Genomic DNA, 16,983 nt, shown 5'->3' with positions numbered 1-16,983 from the left:
ATCTACTATGGTGGACCAAAAATCGAATGTCTCATGAGAGGGATTTGTTTAGCAGAGCAGGAATACAAAACCCATCTGTATGTAGACCAGCGTCACTCCAAGGTTGGGGAGCTCATCTCACCAACCACACGAGATCAGGGTTATGGAATCAGCAAGAATGCAAACTCCATATAAACAGTCTAGAAATGAAAGCTGTAATCAACGCTAATTCTACATTGGAGCACATTTCTACAAAATCGCCTAATGATCCATACAGACAATTCGGAGCCAGTGGCTTCACCGCGTCTCTACATAAAAGTTCCGGGCCTGCAAGGCTCAACGAGATCGATGAACCTTTTGAACCTAAGCTTTCAACTGTTCGATTTAATACAAGATCTAAATCCGGCATGTCAAAAGCAGTACACATTCCCGGAGCCAGAAATATACTAGCAGACGCCTCTCTCGGCCTCATCTACCATCACCGACAGAGTGGATGATCAACGGCCGAGAATTTTAACGCACAGATAATCAAGCAATTAGGAGCTGCCGCCAATAGACCTATTCGCCCGCGATTCAACAATCAACTACCGACATTCGTGTCACCAGTCCCAGACCCCCAAGCGGGCAGCGGACGCTCTAAGTCTATCATGGGAAGGCTCACGAAATGCGTGCGGCGTTTCCACCATCGCCAGCAATAATACCTCAAGTATTACAGAAAATCAGACAAACACAGAGCTTACAACTCACTTTGTGCGTCCTACTGGCCGGCCCAGGCGTCAGTTTCCCATACTAATTCAAGAAATCGGTCAGCCAACACTGGAGCTACCCAAGCGGCGAAACCTGTTAATTCATCCTCACACCAAACAAGCGTGCCACGGAAACCCAGCAATGTTCCAACTACACGTATGGACTGTATACAAATGTGTTTAAACAAGAGGATGATATTCTGCCAGGCGGCAAAAGCAGTCGCACGCTTGCCTTATACGTTACTCAACTCGTGAATTCAATGCGACGACAAGTGGCACAGTTTCGAAAATTATGCAACAAAGAAAGGGTTTACAGCAAGAGGCTTCACAACCTCAAGTGGCAGACTATTTGTGTTACCTACGCCAAAACAAACATTTAAAAGGTTCAACGATATCAACATATCTTGCCGCTTTTTAGCTCTGTAAATCACCATGAGAACGGGTGTCAAATTGACAAGATCTCCAGAGTTACTGGTCTTTACTACGAGCTTTCGATTGAGGACCAAAAGCGGAAGTTCCAGCACAGCCAGCTTGGGATCTGAATGTAGTGTTACAACACCTCACGAAAGTGAGGTCTATGAACCCTGGAATCGACAAACTTTGAATTTCTCTCACAGGAAACTTTGTTTCTGCTATCGCTAGCCACAGCAGCAAGAATGTCTGAAATTCCACGCTCTGGATTACGAGAGGATACAGTTTGATGACAATCATAACACAGCGCACTCCTCGGATTAAGATGGGATTTCATTGCAAAGAATCAACTGCCAGGTCAACTAGACAGATTATTCTCACATCCCGCTATCCTCTATTCTCGGATCACAAGATACACAAGACCCTATCACTGTGTCGGTAAGAGCACTCAAAGTTTTATTCTGACGATAATTATCCAAGGAGAAGGAGAAGATTTCTCAACGCGTTTATTCATCCCATTATAAGCCTCTGAATCAAACAGAAGTGTCACCGGACCACAATATCTATTTGGATAAGGACTGTCATTCTCCGTTGCCTACAAGGCAGCAGGCTTGACCCACCAACAGCATCAAATCCACATGAGATCAGGGCACTGGCCTCTACCCTCAGCCTACACGGTAACTGTTCCTTGAACACGATTATGGAAGGATGCTATTGGAAATCTAACATGGTATTTGCTAATCACTACCTAAGAGACATCACTACAGAAGATGTCTCTGGCATTCACCATTTCGACCACTGGTCCTCGCTCAGCAACTGACAGTCCCTCGTAGGCGTTAAAATATTAGCCTCACAAGATTAATATGTATTTTTTATTATACATACTCATCTAGCTTATAACTCTAAGGGTTTTAGGGCTATGTATATATGTTCAGCTTAAGTATTCTACCTTAAGCATATACTTGGATATAGTCAATTTCAGTGCCTCTATCAAAGAGTCACCTATATATATATATATATAATTTATATGTATTGTTCAATATATTCATAATGTAATTCCCCTTAATGGCTTTATATAACCTATGGTTTTCTTTATACAGGAAACATCCTAAATCTAAGACTTCATGAAGTTCCGTAGATATTACAGTATATCTATACAAAATCACTAATTATAAATCCAAAGTATTCTGTTACCCACCTCCGTTCCGTGGGATGCTACAAGCAAAAGAGCATGAGTCAGGATAAAGGAAAATATGTAATTTTAGAGTAAAATTGATATTTTATACTTATCCTGACTCATGAGGTTAGCCCTCCCATCCTCCCCACATAACACTTTGGATTTCCCTGTAAATTCAAGTGTTGGGCTCGCTAAATCAGGAGAGAGTGGAGCACATGGCCAGAGGGTGGCGACACCTTTCCCGCCAGGGGAGAAAAAGGGGAGCAACTCGTGGTGAGTACCAATTAGTGATTTTATTTTGAAGGGAGCTTCAAATAAGGAGATACAAGTGTTCCACTATGTTCGCAAGAAGAAGAAGACAAGCAAAAGAGCATGAGTCAGGATAAGTATAAAATATCAATTTTACTCTAAAAATTATATGTTTTAATGATATTAATATTGGCAGATGAACTTGCTCAATAAATCGCATAAAATGTTACAGGTATCCTTTTTGCAAATAAGTATTTGTTTAGAATAGATTAATGTATCCTTTTGTATACATTGTCATTATTTAGGCAATGGCTCAGAAGCTTGAGTTGTTTTGTGGCTAAGCTTATCAGATGTGGTTTGAATTTTTTACCATAATTTGAACCAATAAGAAGTTGTGAAAACATTCCCTGATAGAAAACTTCTCGATGCCTGCTGAGGTTTCATGAGTGATTATGAAGACTCTTTCCCCTGAGAAACTTGTCAGAACATAATCCTGTAGTTGCCGAGGATTTATGGATTAACTTGAGTAAATAATTGACTCCTTCAGTCAGCCACATTCCTGCTGTTTAATCTGTTTTCCTCCAATTGTTTTGTGGCTAAATTGCGTAGCTGTGTATGTTTGTCAGAGTAGGTCAAATACTCCCTGATGTTGATTGGGAGAGTTGTCCGATCTGTCAATACAGTCATCCCTCTGTGTAAGGGCAGATCACTGCTGTTATGACTGGACCACATGGTACAATGTGTGGATCCTCTCTGGTTTTCCTCTACTACTAAGTGTGAGGACTGGACCACATGGTACAATGTGTGGATCCTCTCTGGTTTTCTCCTCTACTGTGTGAGGACTGGACCACATGGTACAATGTGTGGATCCTCTCTGGTTTTCTCCTCTACTGTGTGAGGACTGGACCACATGGTACAATGTGTGGATCCTCTCTGGTTTCTCCCTCCTCTTAAGGTACACCACGTGTGTTAGGACTGGACCACATGGTACAATGTGTGGATCCTCTCTGGTTTTCTCCTCTACTATTAAGGTACACCACGTGTGTGAGGACTGGACCACATGGTACAATGTGTGGATCCTCTCTGGTTTTCTCCTCTACTATTAAGGTACACCACGTGTGTGAGGACTGGACCACATGGTACAATGTGTGGATCCTCTCTGGTTTTCACCTCTACTATTAAGGTACACCACGTGTGTGAGGACTGGACCACATGGTACAATGTGTGGATCCTCTCTGGTATTCTCCTCTACTATTAAGGTACACCACGTGTGTGAGGACTGGACCACATGGTACAATGTGTGGATCCTCTCTGGTATTCTCCTCTACTATTAAGGTACACCACGTGTGTGAGGACTGGACCACATGGTACAATGTGTGGATCCTCTCTGGTTTTCTCCTCTACTATTAAGGTACACCACGTGTGTGAGGACTGGACCACATGGTACAATGTGTGGGATCCTCTCTGGTTTTCTCCTCTACTATTAAGGTACACCACGTGTGTGAGGACTGGACCACATGGTACAATGTGTGGATCCTCTCTGGTTTTCTCCTCTACTATTAAGGTACACCACTTGTGTGTGAGGACTGGACCACATGGTACAATGTGTGGATCCTCTCTGGTTTTCTCCTCTACTATTAAGGTACACCACGTGTGTGAGGACTGACCACATGGTACAATGTGTGGATCCTCTCTGGTTTTCTCCTCTACTATTAAGGTACACCATGTGTGAGGACTGGACCACATGGTACAATGTGTGGATCCTCTCTGGTTTTCTCCTCTACTATTAAGGTACACCACGTGTGTGAGGACTGGACCACATGGTACAATGTGTGGATCCTCTCTGGTTTTCTCCTCTACTATTAAGGTACACCACGTGTGTGAGGACTGGACCACATGGTACAATGTGTGGATCCTCTCTGGTTTTCTCCTCTACTATTAAGGTACACCATGTGTGTGAGGACTGGACCACATGGTACAATGTGTGGATCCTCTCTGGTTTTCTCCTCTTCTATTAAGGTACACCATGTGTGTGAGGACTGGACCACATGGTACAATGTGTGGATCCTCTCTGGTTTTCTCCTCTACTATTAAGGTACACCACGTGTGTGAGGACTGGACCACATGGTACAATGTGTGGATCCTCTCTGGTTTTCTCCTCTACTATTAAGGTACACCACGTGTGTGAGGACTGGACCACATGGTACAATGTGTGGATCCTCTCTGGTTTTCTCCTCTACTATTAAGGTACACCACGCAGGTGTGAGGACTGGACCACATGGTACAATGTGTGGATCCTCTGGTTTTCTCCTCTACTATTAAGGTACACCACGTGTGTGAGGACTGGACCACATGATACAATGTGTGGATCCTCTCTGGTTTTCTCCTCTACTATTAAGGTACACCACGTGTGTGAGGACTGACCACATGGTACAATGTGTGGATCCTCTCTGGTTTTTCTCCTCTACTATTAAGGTACACCACGTGTGTGAGGACTGGACCACATGGTACAATGTGTGGATCCTCTCTGGTTTTCTCCTCTACTATTAAGGTACACCACGTGTGTGAGGACTGGACCACATGGTACAATGTGTGGATCCTCTCTGGTTTTCTCCTCTACTATTAAGGTACACCACGGGTGTGAGGACTGGACCACATGGTACAATGTGTGGATCCTCTCTTGGTTTTCCCTCTACTATTAAGGTACACCACGCAGGTGTGAGGACTGGACCACATGGTGTGTGGATCCTCTCTGGTATTCTCCTCTACTATTAAGGTACACCACGCGTGTGAGGACTGGACCACATGATACAATGTGTGGATCCTCTCTGGTTTTCTCCTCTACTATTAAGGTACACCACATGTGTGTGAGGACTGGACCACATGGTACAATGTGTGGATCCTCTCTGGTTTTCTCCTCTACTATTAAGGTACACCACGTGTGTGAGGACTGGACCACATGGTACAATGTGTGGATCCTCTCTGGTTTTCTCCTCTACTATTAAGGTACACCACATGGTGTGTGAGGACTGGACCACATGATACAATGTGTGGATCCTCTCTGGTTTTCTCCTCTACTATTAAGGTACACCACGTGTGTGAGGACTGGACCACATGATACAATGTGTGGATCCTCTCTGGTTTTCTCCTCTACTATTAAGGTACACCACGTGTGTGAGGACTGGACCACATGATACAATGTGTGGATCCTCTCTGGTTTTCTCCTCTTCTATTAAGGTACACCATGTGTGTGAGGACTGGACCACATGGTACAATGTGTGGATCCTCTCTGGTTTTCTCCTCGACTATTAAGGTACACCATGTGTGTGAGGACTGGACCACATGGTACAATGTGTGGATCCATTTGTGGTTTTAGAGGAGAGGATCCCAATTTTCATATCACAATTAAGGTGGTGGATTTTTGTTACATCTTAGTTTGCATGTTTTAACTATTGTATGTATTTCTATTCTTGAAATAATCTCTTGTAATCCCGGGACGGTGGTTAAAGCGTTCGCTCATCACGCCGAAGACCAAGGTTCGATTCCCCACATGGGTACAATGTGTGAAGCCTATTTCTGGTGTCCCCTACCGTGTTATTGCTGGAATATTGCTAAAAACGGCATAAACTAAACTCACTCACTCACTCTCGTAAACCCATAAGGGATAGCTCATCAAATGTATAGTTTATATGTGTTAAATATTTTACATGTTATATGTTATACATGTATGAGGTGAGACTTTAATAAAACATCTGTCTGTCTGTCTGTCTGTCTGTCTGTCTGTCCATTCTTGATGTTTTCACTACTCAGGGACTCATCTAAAGTTGGAAAGTCACTTGTTAATTTAACTTTCCCTCTCTGTTCCCTACTGTTACAAAGCCTGGGATGTGTATGTGTGAAATAGTAGCTTGTAGCAAAATATTTCTGCATTAAAATGTTATTGAGAGTTTTCTGGATGAAATCCCATCAGGAGCCCCGAGCCATGTGGATCATCGGTCAGTGTTTCATGTCCCTTCCCCTGACCCGGTCACTTTGAAATATCCCTGGACAATACCGACCAACTCTACATGTGGAGGAATGTAAGAAATAGGGATTATACAAATCTCATCAGTGTATAGCTGTTAGCATGGTTGTACTACCAGTGTGAGCAAGCCTGGTACAAGGTGTTACTACACAGGACATGGGTAGACATGTGTTGTTATATCCTGGTGTGTTATATCGTATATCCTGGTTTATAACATCAGTGATTATGTCTTTGCGAGGAAAATCATCAACGGTTAGGGATAGTGTCGAGTGTGTACCATGTCACAGGGTGTCAAATTCTTAGTTTGTTTGTATTATTAATTTTCATCCACGAAATATTTGGAGATTTGGATGAAGAGTTTCCTTGCAGTGTTGTCCTGCTTGTCACCGCCAGGTACAGCAGCATTAGCCATGAGAAATGTGGGTCAGGTAAACTCTAATTAGAATACTTGTGTCCAGTCCTGAGACAGATTAGGAAAAGATGCAGAGAGAATTTCATGAGTGTCTCATTAGATGCAGAAGAGTCGGATGTTGGAATGATTGAACTAATTAATTCAAGCCGTTATGTAGGATCTGAATGATTTTTCTGTTCTAATTAGACATACAATCAATATTTGGCCCGCCCATGTTATATTGCCTTTACTTGGTCACATAGACTTGCATCTAGTCTCTGACATGACCATGTTAGACAGAAAAAACAGCTCCTAAATTATATTCATGAAATATAATAAAGAGGACCCCAAAAACTTTCTTCATTTCAGAAATGAAACTGGTAATCTAGACTTGTCAAATTTTCTAGACTTTCTCATTTCAGGAAACTGGTATTGGACTTGTCATATTTATTTAGGGTCTGTATGACGGACTGTTGGGAACAGACAATAGGCATATATGCAGTGTAAGCTGTATGTTAGTGATGCTGCTTAGATCTTGGCATTGTTACAGTTGGACAGATTACTGGGAAGTTGATATTTTTATCTTGAAGATGTTTGTGATTGTTGTTGGTCTGTAGTACAGTAAGCTTTCTTTTGCTATTTATCATTGCAGTAAGCATTAACAGTTGGACAATACAGTATAATTATGCTTACATTGCAGTACAGTTGGACAATACAGTAAGCAGATTACATTGTGACAATACAGTAAAAACAAGTACAGTTACACTTTACCAGCTATGTTGGTTACAATTTATACAGTATACAGTAAGCTTACATTGCAGTACAGTTGGACAATGCAGTAAGCTTACATTGCAGTACAGTTGGACAATACGGTAAGCTTACATTGCAGTACAGTTGGACAATACAGTAAGCTTACATTGCAGTACAGTTGGACAATACGGTAAGCTTACTAAGATGTCTGCCAGCAGGGGCTTTGACAATGCAGCTACAGTTGGACAATAGTAAGCAGTAATGTCTGCTTACATTTACATTACAGTACAGTTGGACAATACAGTAAGCTTACATTGCAGTACAGTTGGACAATACAGTAAGCTTACATTGCAGTACAGTTGGACAATATGGTAAGCTTACATTGCAGTACAGTTGATGTAAAAGTAAGATCACTAAGATGTCTGCCAGTGGCTATGGGGCTTTGTTACGATAAGTTTATGCTACAGTGCATGCATTGTAATAGTAAGATCACTAAGATGTCTGACAGTTGTGGGGCTGCATTACTACAAGTTTACATTGCTGTGCAGGGCCGGATTCAGCTTTTTGAGAAAGGGGGGTGCACAGTATTGAGAAAAGGAGGGGTGCACACATCATTTTCACCCAAGTTTCAATGGTCATTTAACAAAGTTTTCAGCAGGCAAATAGTAAGATCACTCCCCTGTCACACACACACACACCACACCCCCCACTGGATCTGCCTATGCTGTGCAGGCCGTGAAATAGTAAGATCACTAAGATGTCCGACAGTTGTGGGGTGCATTACCCGATAAGCTTACATTGCAGTAACAGTTAGATCGGCAAAATATATATGGCTACATTACTACATTGCAGTTGTAGGAGTACAGTGCAGTTTCCCTATGTGATTTGATGTCAGAAAGACTGCCTCATGTAATGACGGTCTGGCTGTTACGTCAGTGGATAACGAGCTACCTGTAACATCACACGATCCGCACACATATATCAACATACCTAAATGCATGTTTCTTGAAGTTCGGCTGAGGGACCTACAGCTTTGCGAGCTCAACTACGTCAACAGTGTAAAAACGCTTTGCATGCCTAGCAATGTTAAACTGAAGGAGTGTACTATCATCTATTTCCAAGCATTTGAACTTTGAATGAAACTAGTTCCGTAACCGTAATGGCGTCATCTCGATAAACCGAATGGTACGCCTAACGATATGGGGCTGTAACGAGCTACTCCCTCATCAAGCTGACCAGGTAGAGATGCACTGGTATTCTGTGCATGTTGACTCGCCCCTTTCTTAGTTTAGCTGACACATTTAGGATTCTGAGAAAATATTGACACGCGGGTTTGGAGGTTTTGTGCCGTGCTGCTCGTTCTGTTGCTGGTCAGTGATTGGTGGACAAAACAAACACATGTTGTTGAGGCTGTTATTGATGTTTGGACGTTTGTGTTTGTATCAGGCAGGAATTGTTCGGGCGGTGACACTTCTGCTCTCATTGGCTCGGCTAATATCAGTATTTAACATCTCGTCAGTGGCCTAATTTCAACAGATTGGCGCGTATATATCAAAACTGTTGTCATATTTGATAATCTGCTGAACAGTAAGATGATCTTGTCAGAACTGACACATATTGACAGTTGTGTTTTGCCTGTAGACATATTAATAATGAAGTGGTTTTGAGTTGTAGATACAAGGACTTACGCAAATACTGAACTAATGTCTCTGTATTCAGAAAATCATGATAGGATTAGCAGGGGGATTAGCGGACATGTTGTTGAAGTGTCACTATACACTGTTCCGTTGTCCGTACTTCTGAATCTATACTTTCAAATGCCAATGACTATCTGTAAATGGCATTTTCTAAGCTGCAGTGTCAATGTTTACAGATTTTGACTAATCTGTTTTGACTTCTTTAGCCTTCCCATTCCATGTTTCAGTACAGGTGCTATACTATTGTCTACCATGGACATGTGGGGTGGACATGGTTTTATTGTCTAAAGTTATATATACATAGAGATTAACAGACAGTGTCAGCCACTGTGTGTGTTACCTTCAGCTAACTGTCCATGTCCCGCACAGTTGATCACTTGCTAGATAACAATGAAGGCTGAGACTGGCACCTTCACAATAGTGTTGCACTGAAAGTAAAATTTGTAATCTGTCTATTTTTGGGGGCGGTGGGGTAGCCTAGTGGATTCATTCGTTCGTTCCACTGAAGACCTGGGTTAAAATCTCCACATGGGTACAATGTGCGAAACGCATTTCTGTTGCCCCCTCCGTGATATTGCTGGAATACTAGGGCTGCGCAATATAACCGGTTTACCGATATATACCGGTTCAGACATGAAAACGATACGTATTATTCATCGTTGATCGAAAACCGGTATTTTGACATGCTTCGAAAACTTCATAACATTCGGAAATCTTCGGATATTTCCGTTTTTCACAGGAAGTCATGCGTTTGTTGTAAAATCTCGACCCCAACAATGAACAATATTTATTGTGGTGCCAAATACAAGGGCAAAGGCTCAGCATGGCAGCATTTTGGGTTGGAAAAGTTCACGGTAGATGGAACTATTGATAAGAGTAACGCAGTATGTCAAAAATGCAATGGTAAAGTAAATTAAAAGTTTTTATTAAAGCTTAATCAAGAATAGTGCTTTTGTTGTGTTTTTGCTTTATAAATCAAGCATTAATTTCTTGCAATATATTGCAATACATATCGCAATATGAACATTCTCTGCAATACCCACCCCTATGGAATACTGCTATAAGCGGTGTAAAACCCAAGTCACTCACTCATTCGCTGTCAATTTTCGCAATGCGGTTGCCTCACAGTATATCTGAAAAAAACCCATTTCAGTGGTTCAAATGCTTGGTATGAATGAACTGACCCTAGAAAAGAATAGTTCGAAATATATTTTCGTCATGAGTAGTCCTTAACTGGATTTTATAGCCATATTTATAGGTTCGCTTGAAGGGAACATTGTCCCTTGTTCACTGTAATGTGAAATTTGTCAAGCTGCTCACAGGAGTTTGGGACCGCCTCCGTGGTGTAGTGGTTAGAGCGTCCGCCCGGAGTGCGGAAGGTCGCGGGTTGGATCCCCGACCGCGTCATACCAAACGACGTTAAAATATGGTACTTGTTGGTCCCTGCCTGGCGCTCGGCATTAATGGGTACAACAAGGACTGGTCGGCTCGGAGTCAGTATAATGTGTCTGAGTGGGGTATTCATGCTTCACTGCGGCATGGTATCTCAGTGGGCTAGCACTATAAAGTACTAGCCCAGCTTCAGTCTGGGTTAGTACAAGCAGCCACACATACACATACACACGCATGCCCATCGTCATATGAGCGAAATATTCTCAAGCACGACGTTAAACCCAATTCCACCTCCACCACAGGAGTTTGGTCATGGACTTGTTAAATCCTAGAACCTTAGTTTTTGTCTAACTTTCATTAACATGTGTTTCGAAAATGCTTCCATATGAAGCATTCCCTTATTATAGTTTCTGTATTTGTTTGAGAGAACAGTTCCACATTTGTAGTTTTGTCACAAGCATGAATCAATGGCTGCTCACATTGTACAGCATTAAAGTTTGTGACTTTTGTTGAAACTTTATTGCCTGTAACACAGAGTAAACCCTCTGATTGCCAGTCTCCCTTAATAATCACACACCGTACTGAAAAACATGGCCTTAAATTACAGGGTCGGATGTAATGATCTATACTTTATTCACTACTGGCTCGTGCTGGGATTAATGATGTTTATATGAATACCTCAAATATTTGCTTTGTTATCTTTTCAAGTTGCAGCACTGGTTTCATTTACAGCCAAAACTTATATAGAGTCTTGTATAAATAGTATGTGTGAGAACACTCGCTCAGACCTCCTTGTTTTTGTTTAGGGGCTCAGGCGTGTGTCCTTGCATTTTCCACCGTAGACCGGGACTCCTTTGAAGCCATTGAATCATGGAAAAGAAAGGTAGGTTGGCGGCCGTTCTTCTGGACAACTGACCATGCTGATGGGAATTGTTTGGCTGGGGTGTGATTAATGGCTTAAGCACTTGTAGTAGAGTTGGGAAACAGGTCTTCCAGATTGGTGTATCGGATTAGTGGAGTTTTTTGATGGATGTGACACTGGCATACAGTTCTCAACAGTCGGAGTTGAAACACTTCATAGGATTTCATGTACAAGGAACAAAAAAGTTTATCCAGTTTATGGCTATGTTTATTAAATGTTTATTCAAGACCCTGAACAGGGTTATTGAACTAAAAATTATTTGTATTGTTTTTCATTGTTTGAAATTAAGCATGGAAGTCTAAAGGGTCTTGTCATGACCAAAATGTTAAAAGTTCAACAGTTGTTAACATTCCACAATGACTATGCTGATGTTTGTTCAAATATGCCCCATCTACATGGATTGGTGTTCATACCTTCAACCATTGGTTTGCCAGAGTGGCTTAGTTACTGGATGATGAGCATGGCGTCATCTCTGTAGGAGGTATATCAGATTTAGCTAGCCTTCCAAGCTAAGTTGAAGGCCATTTTATTTTATTTTTTCAAAATTGATATTGTTAAACAATTTAGTTTTTAACTCTTATTATTTTCATAAATTCTAAAGAATTGGGAAATTCTGAATTCCAACTCTCTTTTTTTTTTACTGTCATTTGCTGCAGACCTGAGGTAGAAAATCTGAGCTGGTTTAGCTTAAACCTTGTCAACAGGGTAAAAAAACCTTGTCAACAGGATAACGTAATATTCAGTCACCATCTCACTAATGTAGTCAGTGTTCAGATATTTGGGTCCTGGGGGCCTCAAGGCTTGCTGTTGTAGTATTTGTATTTCTGCTGGCTCCTTAAAACTGGGGCCCAAGGATGATGACTAGAACTCTTTTGACTTTCATGTGCATATTCAGTGTATGAAATAAGCCAAAACTCCAGCCAGACATCAGGGTTTCAAAATTTTACCAGTACAAAATGGATTTGACTAGACCAGACACCAAGATATGACTAAGATGTATATAACATCTCAACTTTGTACCAGACGATCGGGCTGTAAATCTAGACCGTCTGTCTGAAATCTAACCCGTCTCGGGTGGTCCGATGGGTCTTATTTCATACACTGGCATATTTCCTTGTTGTTCCCTTCCTGATGTCTTCTTCTGTTGATGAAGGTAGAGGAGGAGGTTGGAGAGATCTCCATGGTGATTGTACAGAACAAGATAGATCTCATAGATGATGCACTGGTCCAGACGTAAGTAACCGTGGTAACAGTACAGTTTGTTGTAATGTTTGGTACAGTAGTTCATATGTCATGATTCAAATGATAAGATAGGTTTGTGAAACGACTACCATCAGTAGCGTTGAGTCATGCAACAAGTAATCCAGATAAATTAATGTTTACCAATTTTCATTATAAATACAAATGTTAGAAAAGAAGACTTTTTTGATATTTGACCACTTTTGTGTTTTAATATATAAAAGCGTTGTTAATTACTTGTGGAGAAATCATTGCTCAAGGTTTCAACTGAGTAGAAGATTTGACCTTGACATTGGTTACTTGTTCCAGGGAGGAGGCTGAGGCTCTAGCCAAGAAGTTGAGGCTGAGGTTTTACAGGACCTCTGTTAAAGAGAATCTCAATGTGGACGAAGGTAATTGATGTCAGATATATTCTTTATATCAAGTTATTTCACTGGTCATTGTTTTAACATAATTGTCAGATTCTGTAAAAGATTTGCTGTAGAAGGATGATGTATGGGATTGTGTTGTGATGTAACATTTTCCTGAATGTTTCAGTGTTCAGGTACTTGTCCCAGAAATACTTGGACCGCCTCAACATGGTGATCGAGGAGGACACAGCTCCACAGAAGATTGGCCAAGGTGAGATGACTGAGGGGGATGGGGTAAAGTGGTCATTGAGGTCAGGTTGAGATGACTGAGGGGCACAGGGGTGAGGGCCAAGTTGTCATTGAGGTCAGTGTGAGATGACTGAGAGGCACAGGGGTGAGGGCCAAGTGGTCATTGAGGTCAGTGTGAGATGACTGAGAGGCACAGGGGTGAGGGCCAAGTGGTCATTGAGATTGGGGTGAGATGACTGAGAGGCACAGGGGTGAGGGGCAAGTGGTCATTGAGATCAGGGTGAGATGACTGAGGGGCACAGGGGTGAGGGGCAAGTGGTCATTGAGATCAGGGTGAGATGACTGAGGGGTCACAGGGGTGAGGGGCAAGTGGTCATTGAGGTCAGGGTGTGATGACTGAGGGGTACAGGAGGTGAATAGTGTCAGAATAATGTCCCTTGGCAACATAGGGATTTGCTTGTCCTAGATTGACCCCTGTTTCTGGTTTCGGTTGTCAGTCTCATGGTTTGGTTAGAAGATACTTTCCCAGCCACCACTGAGACAATGTTTTAGTATTTGGTTTGCATATCTTGATGATGACAGTTAGATATTACTGTATATTAATTCTGTTCCAGGTCTGATCCAAACGGAAACCAAGAACAACCACAAAGACAAAGAAAAGAAGAAACAAAATGATACGATAAATTTACAACCGAGTAAGAGACGGACTCATGGCAAAAAGTCTCTAGTCGCAAATAAGTGTAGTCTGTTGTAGCGACCCCTGTGTATCTATGTACAGTCCCAGATGTGTTAGAAGAATGACTTCACGGTCAGTCCCCGTAATCCAGCAGCAGATTGTGCCAGAACCTCTCATCCAGCGGTTGACCATGCCAGACCCTGTAAACATACAGTAGATTGTTTCACACTCACTCAACCAGCAGTAGACAGTCCCAGATGTGTTAGAAGAATGACTTCACGGTCAGTCCCCGTAATCCAGCAGCAGATTGTGCCAGAACCTCTCATCCAGCGGTTGACCACGCCAGACCCTGTAAACATACAGTAGATTGTTTCACACTCACTCAACCAGCAGTAGACTGTCCCAGATGCTCACTCACAAGCAGATGTCATCCTAGACTCTTGTAACCGACAGATCATGCCAAACCCTTCCAGAACTTTACAGACCTTCCTAGAACTTCCCAAATAGCACAAGACTCTGCAGTAGACTCTGTCAGACTTTTTGAAAGGCAATAAATCACACCCAGACAGACCTTCTCAACCTGCAATAGGGCATAGACTCTTTCAACCAGAAGTGGAACACGGCCTACTTCAGATTTCAGAAACTTTTGTCCAGAGATGACCACACAGCCAGCAGGGAGCTTTGATAATATCAAACATTGTTGGACTATCTGCGACAGAAGTCATGGCAAGATCATGCATGACCATATGATACTGATACTGAAGTACTGGGGTACTGAAGTACTTTGATACTAAGGCACTGTGAAGTGGATGACCCCTGGACTAGCTTCAGATGAGACCATGTGATAATGTTGATGTGTTAAAAATACAAGTGTGTGTCAAAGGATGAAACAGTAATTGCTTTTAGGTTGTTCTGCTTTGAATGTGTGATAGTATTCTTCAGTGATAGCAATACTGAGATGTTACCCATTACAATTTTGATTACAATTTGTTATTTTTTTCCCAAATTATATTCATGCATCAACTGTTTTCGCAATGGTGACATGGAGCCTTCTACATCAAGATAATACTGACCAATGAGAGCCGTGCTTTCAGTTCACAAAGTGATAAATATACATTACACAGCAATACAAAGTGTCAGATTGGTTGTTTTTTTATGCTTTGTTTCTAGTTGTAAATTACACCCTCTGGTCACTCTAGAGCTTCAGTTAGGGGTTTGCCTCTCCAAGATTAGGTCTTGGTCTCTTTCACAAAGCATTATACATATTTGAAGAAACTACTCATGTAAATACTGATGAAGGTAAATAAGGGAACATATGAAAATAACACAGCATGTAGGGGCTTCATGTGACTGGAAAAGCCCAGATTTATGAGCTGGTATTGGTACGTTGTGTTTACATTGAAAACTGTCAGTGTTGTGGGCATCCCTGATGTCAAATAATTCTTCTTGTATGTCCTTTTGTTTACAAACATCAGTATATGATGCTGTCATGACACCATTCTTCAATTTAAGGTACTGTCAGGTAGATTATTATATGAATGTTTCCATATATAGTCAACATTACACGAGTTTGTGCAGGTTATAAAATGGCATGAATTTAGATTCCATCTTGAAAAAACTTCAAAAATTAATGATGTTGTATGAAAGAACTTTTTTACCAAATTCACAGGTTATCTTTATAGCATAAAAATTTGAAAATAGCTTTGAAATGTGTTAAGAACGAGAAAAGAGGGGAAAAAAAGAATTTTGTAGCAGTTTGTTTATTGGTCTCCTTCCAATGATGCATTCTGATCAGTCCCAATACAATGTAAGGGCCTGGAATGTGCCACATGTCATGGCTATATATAGAAATGGCAAGATGGTGTTTGCTGTGTCAGTTGAGGGATAATGTTTTTGGCATGGAGAAAGCTCAGTTGCGGCCTTGAATTTTGTGACTGAAGCTTAATCACAAATAGATACCACTTTCCTTAGAGTATAAGTGTGACAAGTATCTGTCTGAACCAAATTATATATTTCATAATCTCATTGTGTGAGATCTGTAAATCTGACACAGACACATCAGACCACATCATTCCAGTGTCATCTATACACAGTTTAAGTATCATAACATGTTAGTGATGTACGTCCAAACATGTTTAGTCTCAAGTCATCTTGAGCAGGTTTTCTATGTGGTAACGTGTCTGTGCAATATTCCCGTGTTCCTCAGATTCCAGAACCATTTTCTCCACTGTTCTGATGTCGCCATCTGTTGCTAGGTGCCATGTCTTCTGCCTGATGAGACAACAGAGGCCAGTCACTGGTGTTGTCATGTGTCATTGAAAGTTATCTCCCTATTCTAGCAGTATCACTGATCGTGGGTTTTAAGTCCGGATTTGCCCTAATTATGAATTTGGTGAGTCAGCATTATATCTGAGTTTCAATGACACGATCATTTGTGTATGATCAGAGTCACTTGAAAGTTTCTTTGTTTATCAAGCTGACATGCTTTGATATATCTGAAATATTTCTCCGACAATTGTGAAGTCCAACTCACTTATTCACATGTCTTAAAAAAAGCTTTAGTACTGAAGCAAAGTAGAATTGCATTGTTTGTTAAACGCTGCTTTCTGCAATATTCCTGCTATGACAGTCTGTAAATGTTCAAGTGTGGACAAACAAATCATCAGCACCCATCTCAGTAATGACATCCATCAACCAACCCAGAAAACCTGACCATCAGACCCCATGTCTT

At 41.5% G+C, this 16,983-nt stretch overlaps 1 protein-coding gene across 1 annotated transcript in view; it reads left to right on the top strand.

Annotated features, from left to right (window-relative positions):
- The window catches only part of LOC124254986 (ras-related protein Rab-23-like), a 37,205-nt gene extending 22,697 nt beyond the window's left edge, over positions 1 to 14,508 (top strand). Inside the window, exons 4-8 of the mRNA XM_046688829.1 lie at positions 11,623 to 11,699; positions 12,892 to 12,971; positions 13,287 to 13,369; positions 13,515 to 13,598; positions 14,191 to 14,508. Of these exons, the coding sequence (XP_046544785.1) occupies positions 11,623 to 11,699; positions 12,892 to 12,971; positions 13,287 to 13,369; positions 13,515 to 13,598; positions 14,191 to 14,330 (464 nt within the window). The 3' untranslated portion in view covers positions 14,331 to 14,508. The remainder of the gene's footprint in view (positions 1 to 11,622; positions 11,700 to 12,891; positions 12,972 to 13,286; positions 13,370 to 13,514; positions 13,599 to 14,190) is intronic.
- Positions 14,509 to 16,983: the final 2,475 nt, after the last annotated feature.

Source organism: Haliotis rubra, unplaced genomic scaffold (genome assembly GCF_003918875.1).
Source record: "Haliotis rubra isolate DU_JTF1 unplaced genomic scaffold, ASM391887v1 Scf59, whole genome shotgun sequence".
In the NCBI taxonomy this organism is placed as follows: domain Eukaryota; kingdom Metazoa; phylum Mollusca; class Gastropoda; order Lepetellida; family Haliotidae; genus Haliotis; species Haliotis rubra.
Note: the sequence above shows the minus strand (reverse complement) of the source record. Positions and strands in the feature narration are given on the sequence as shown.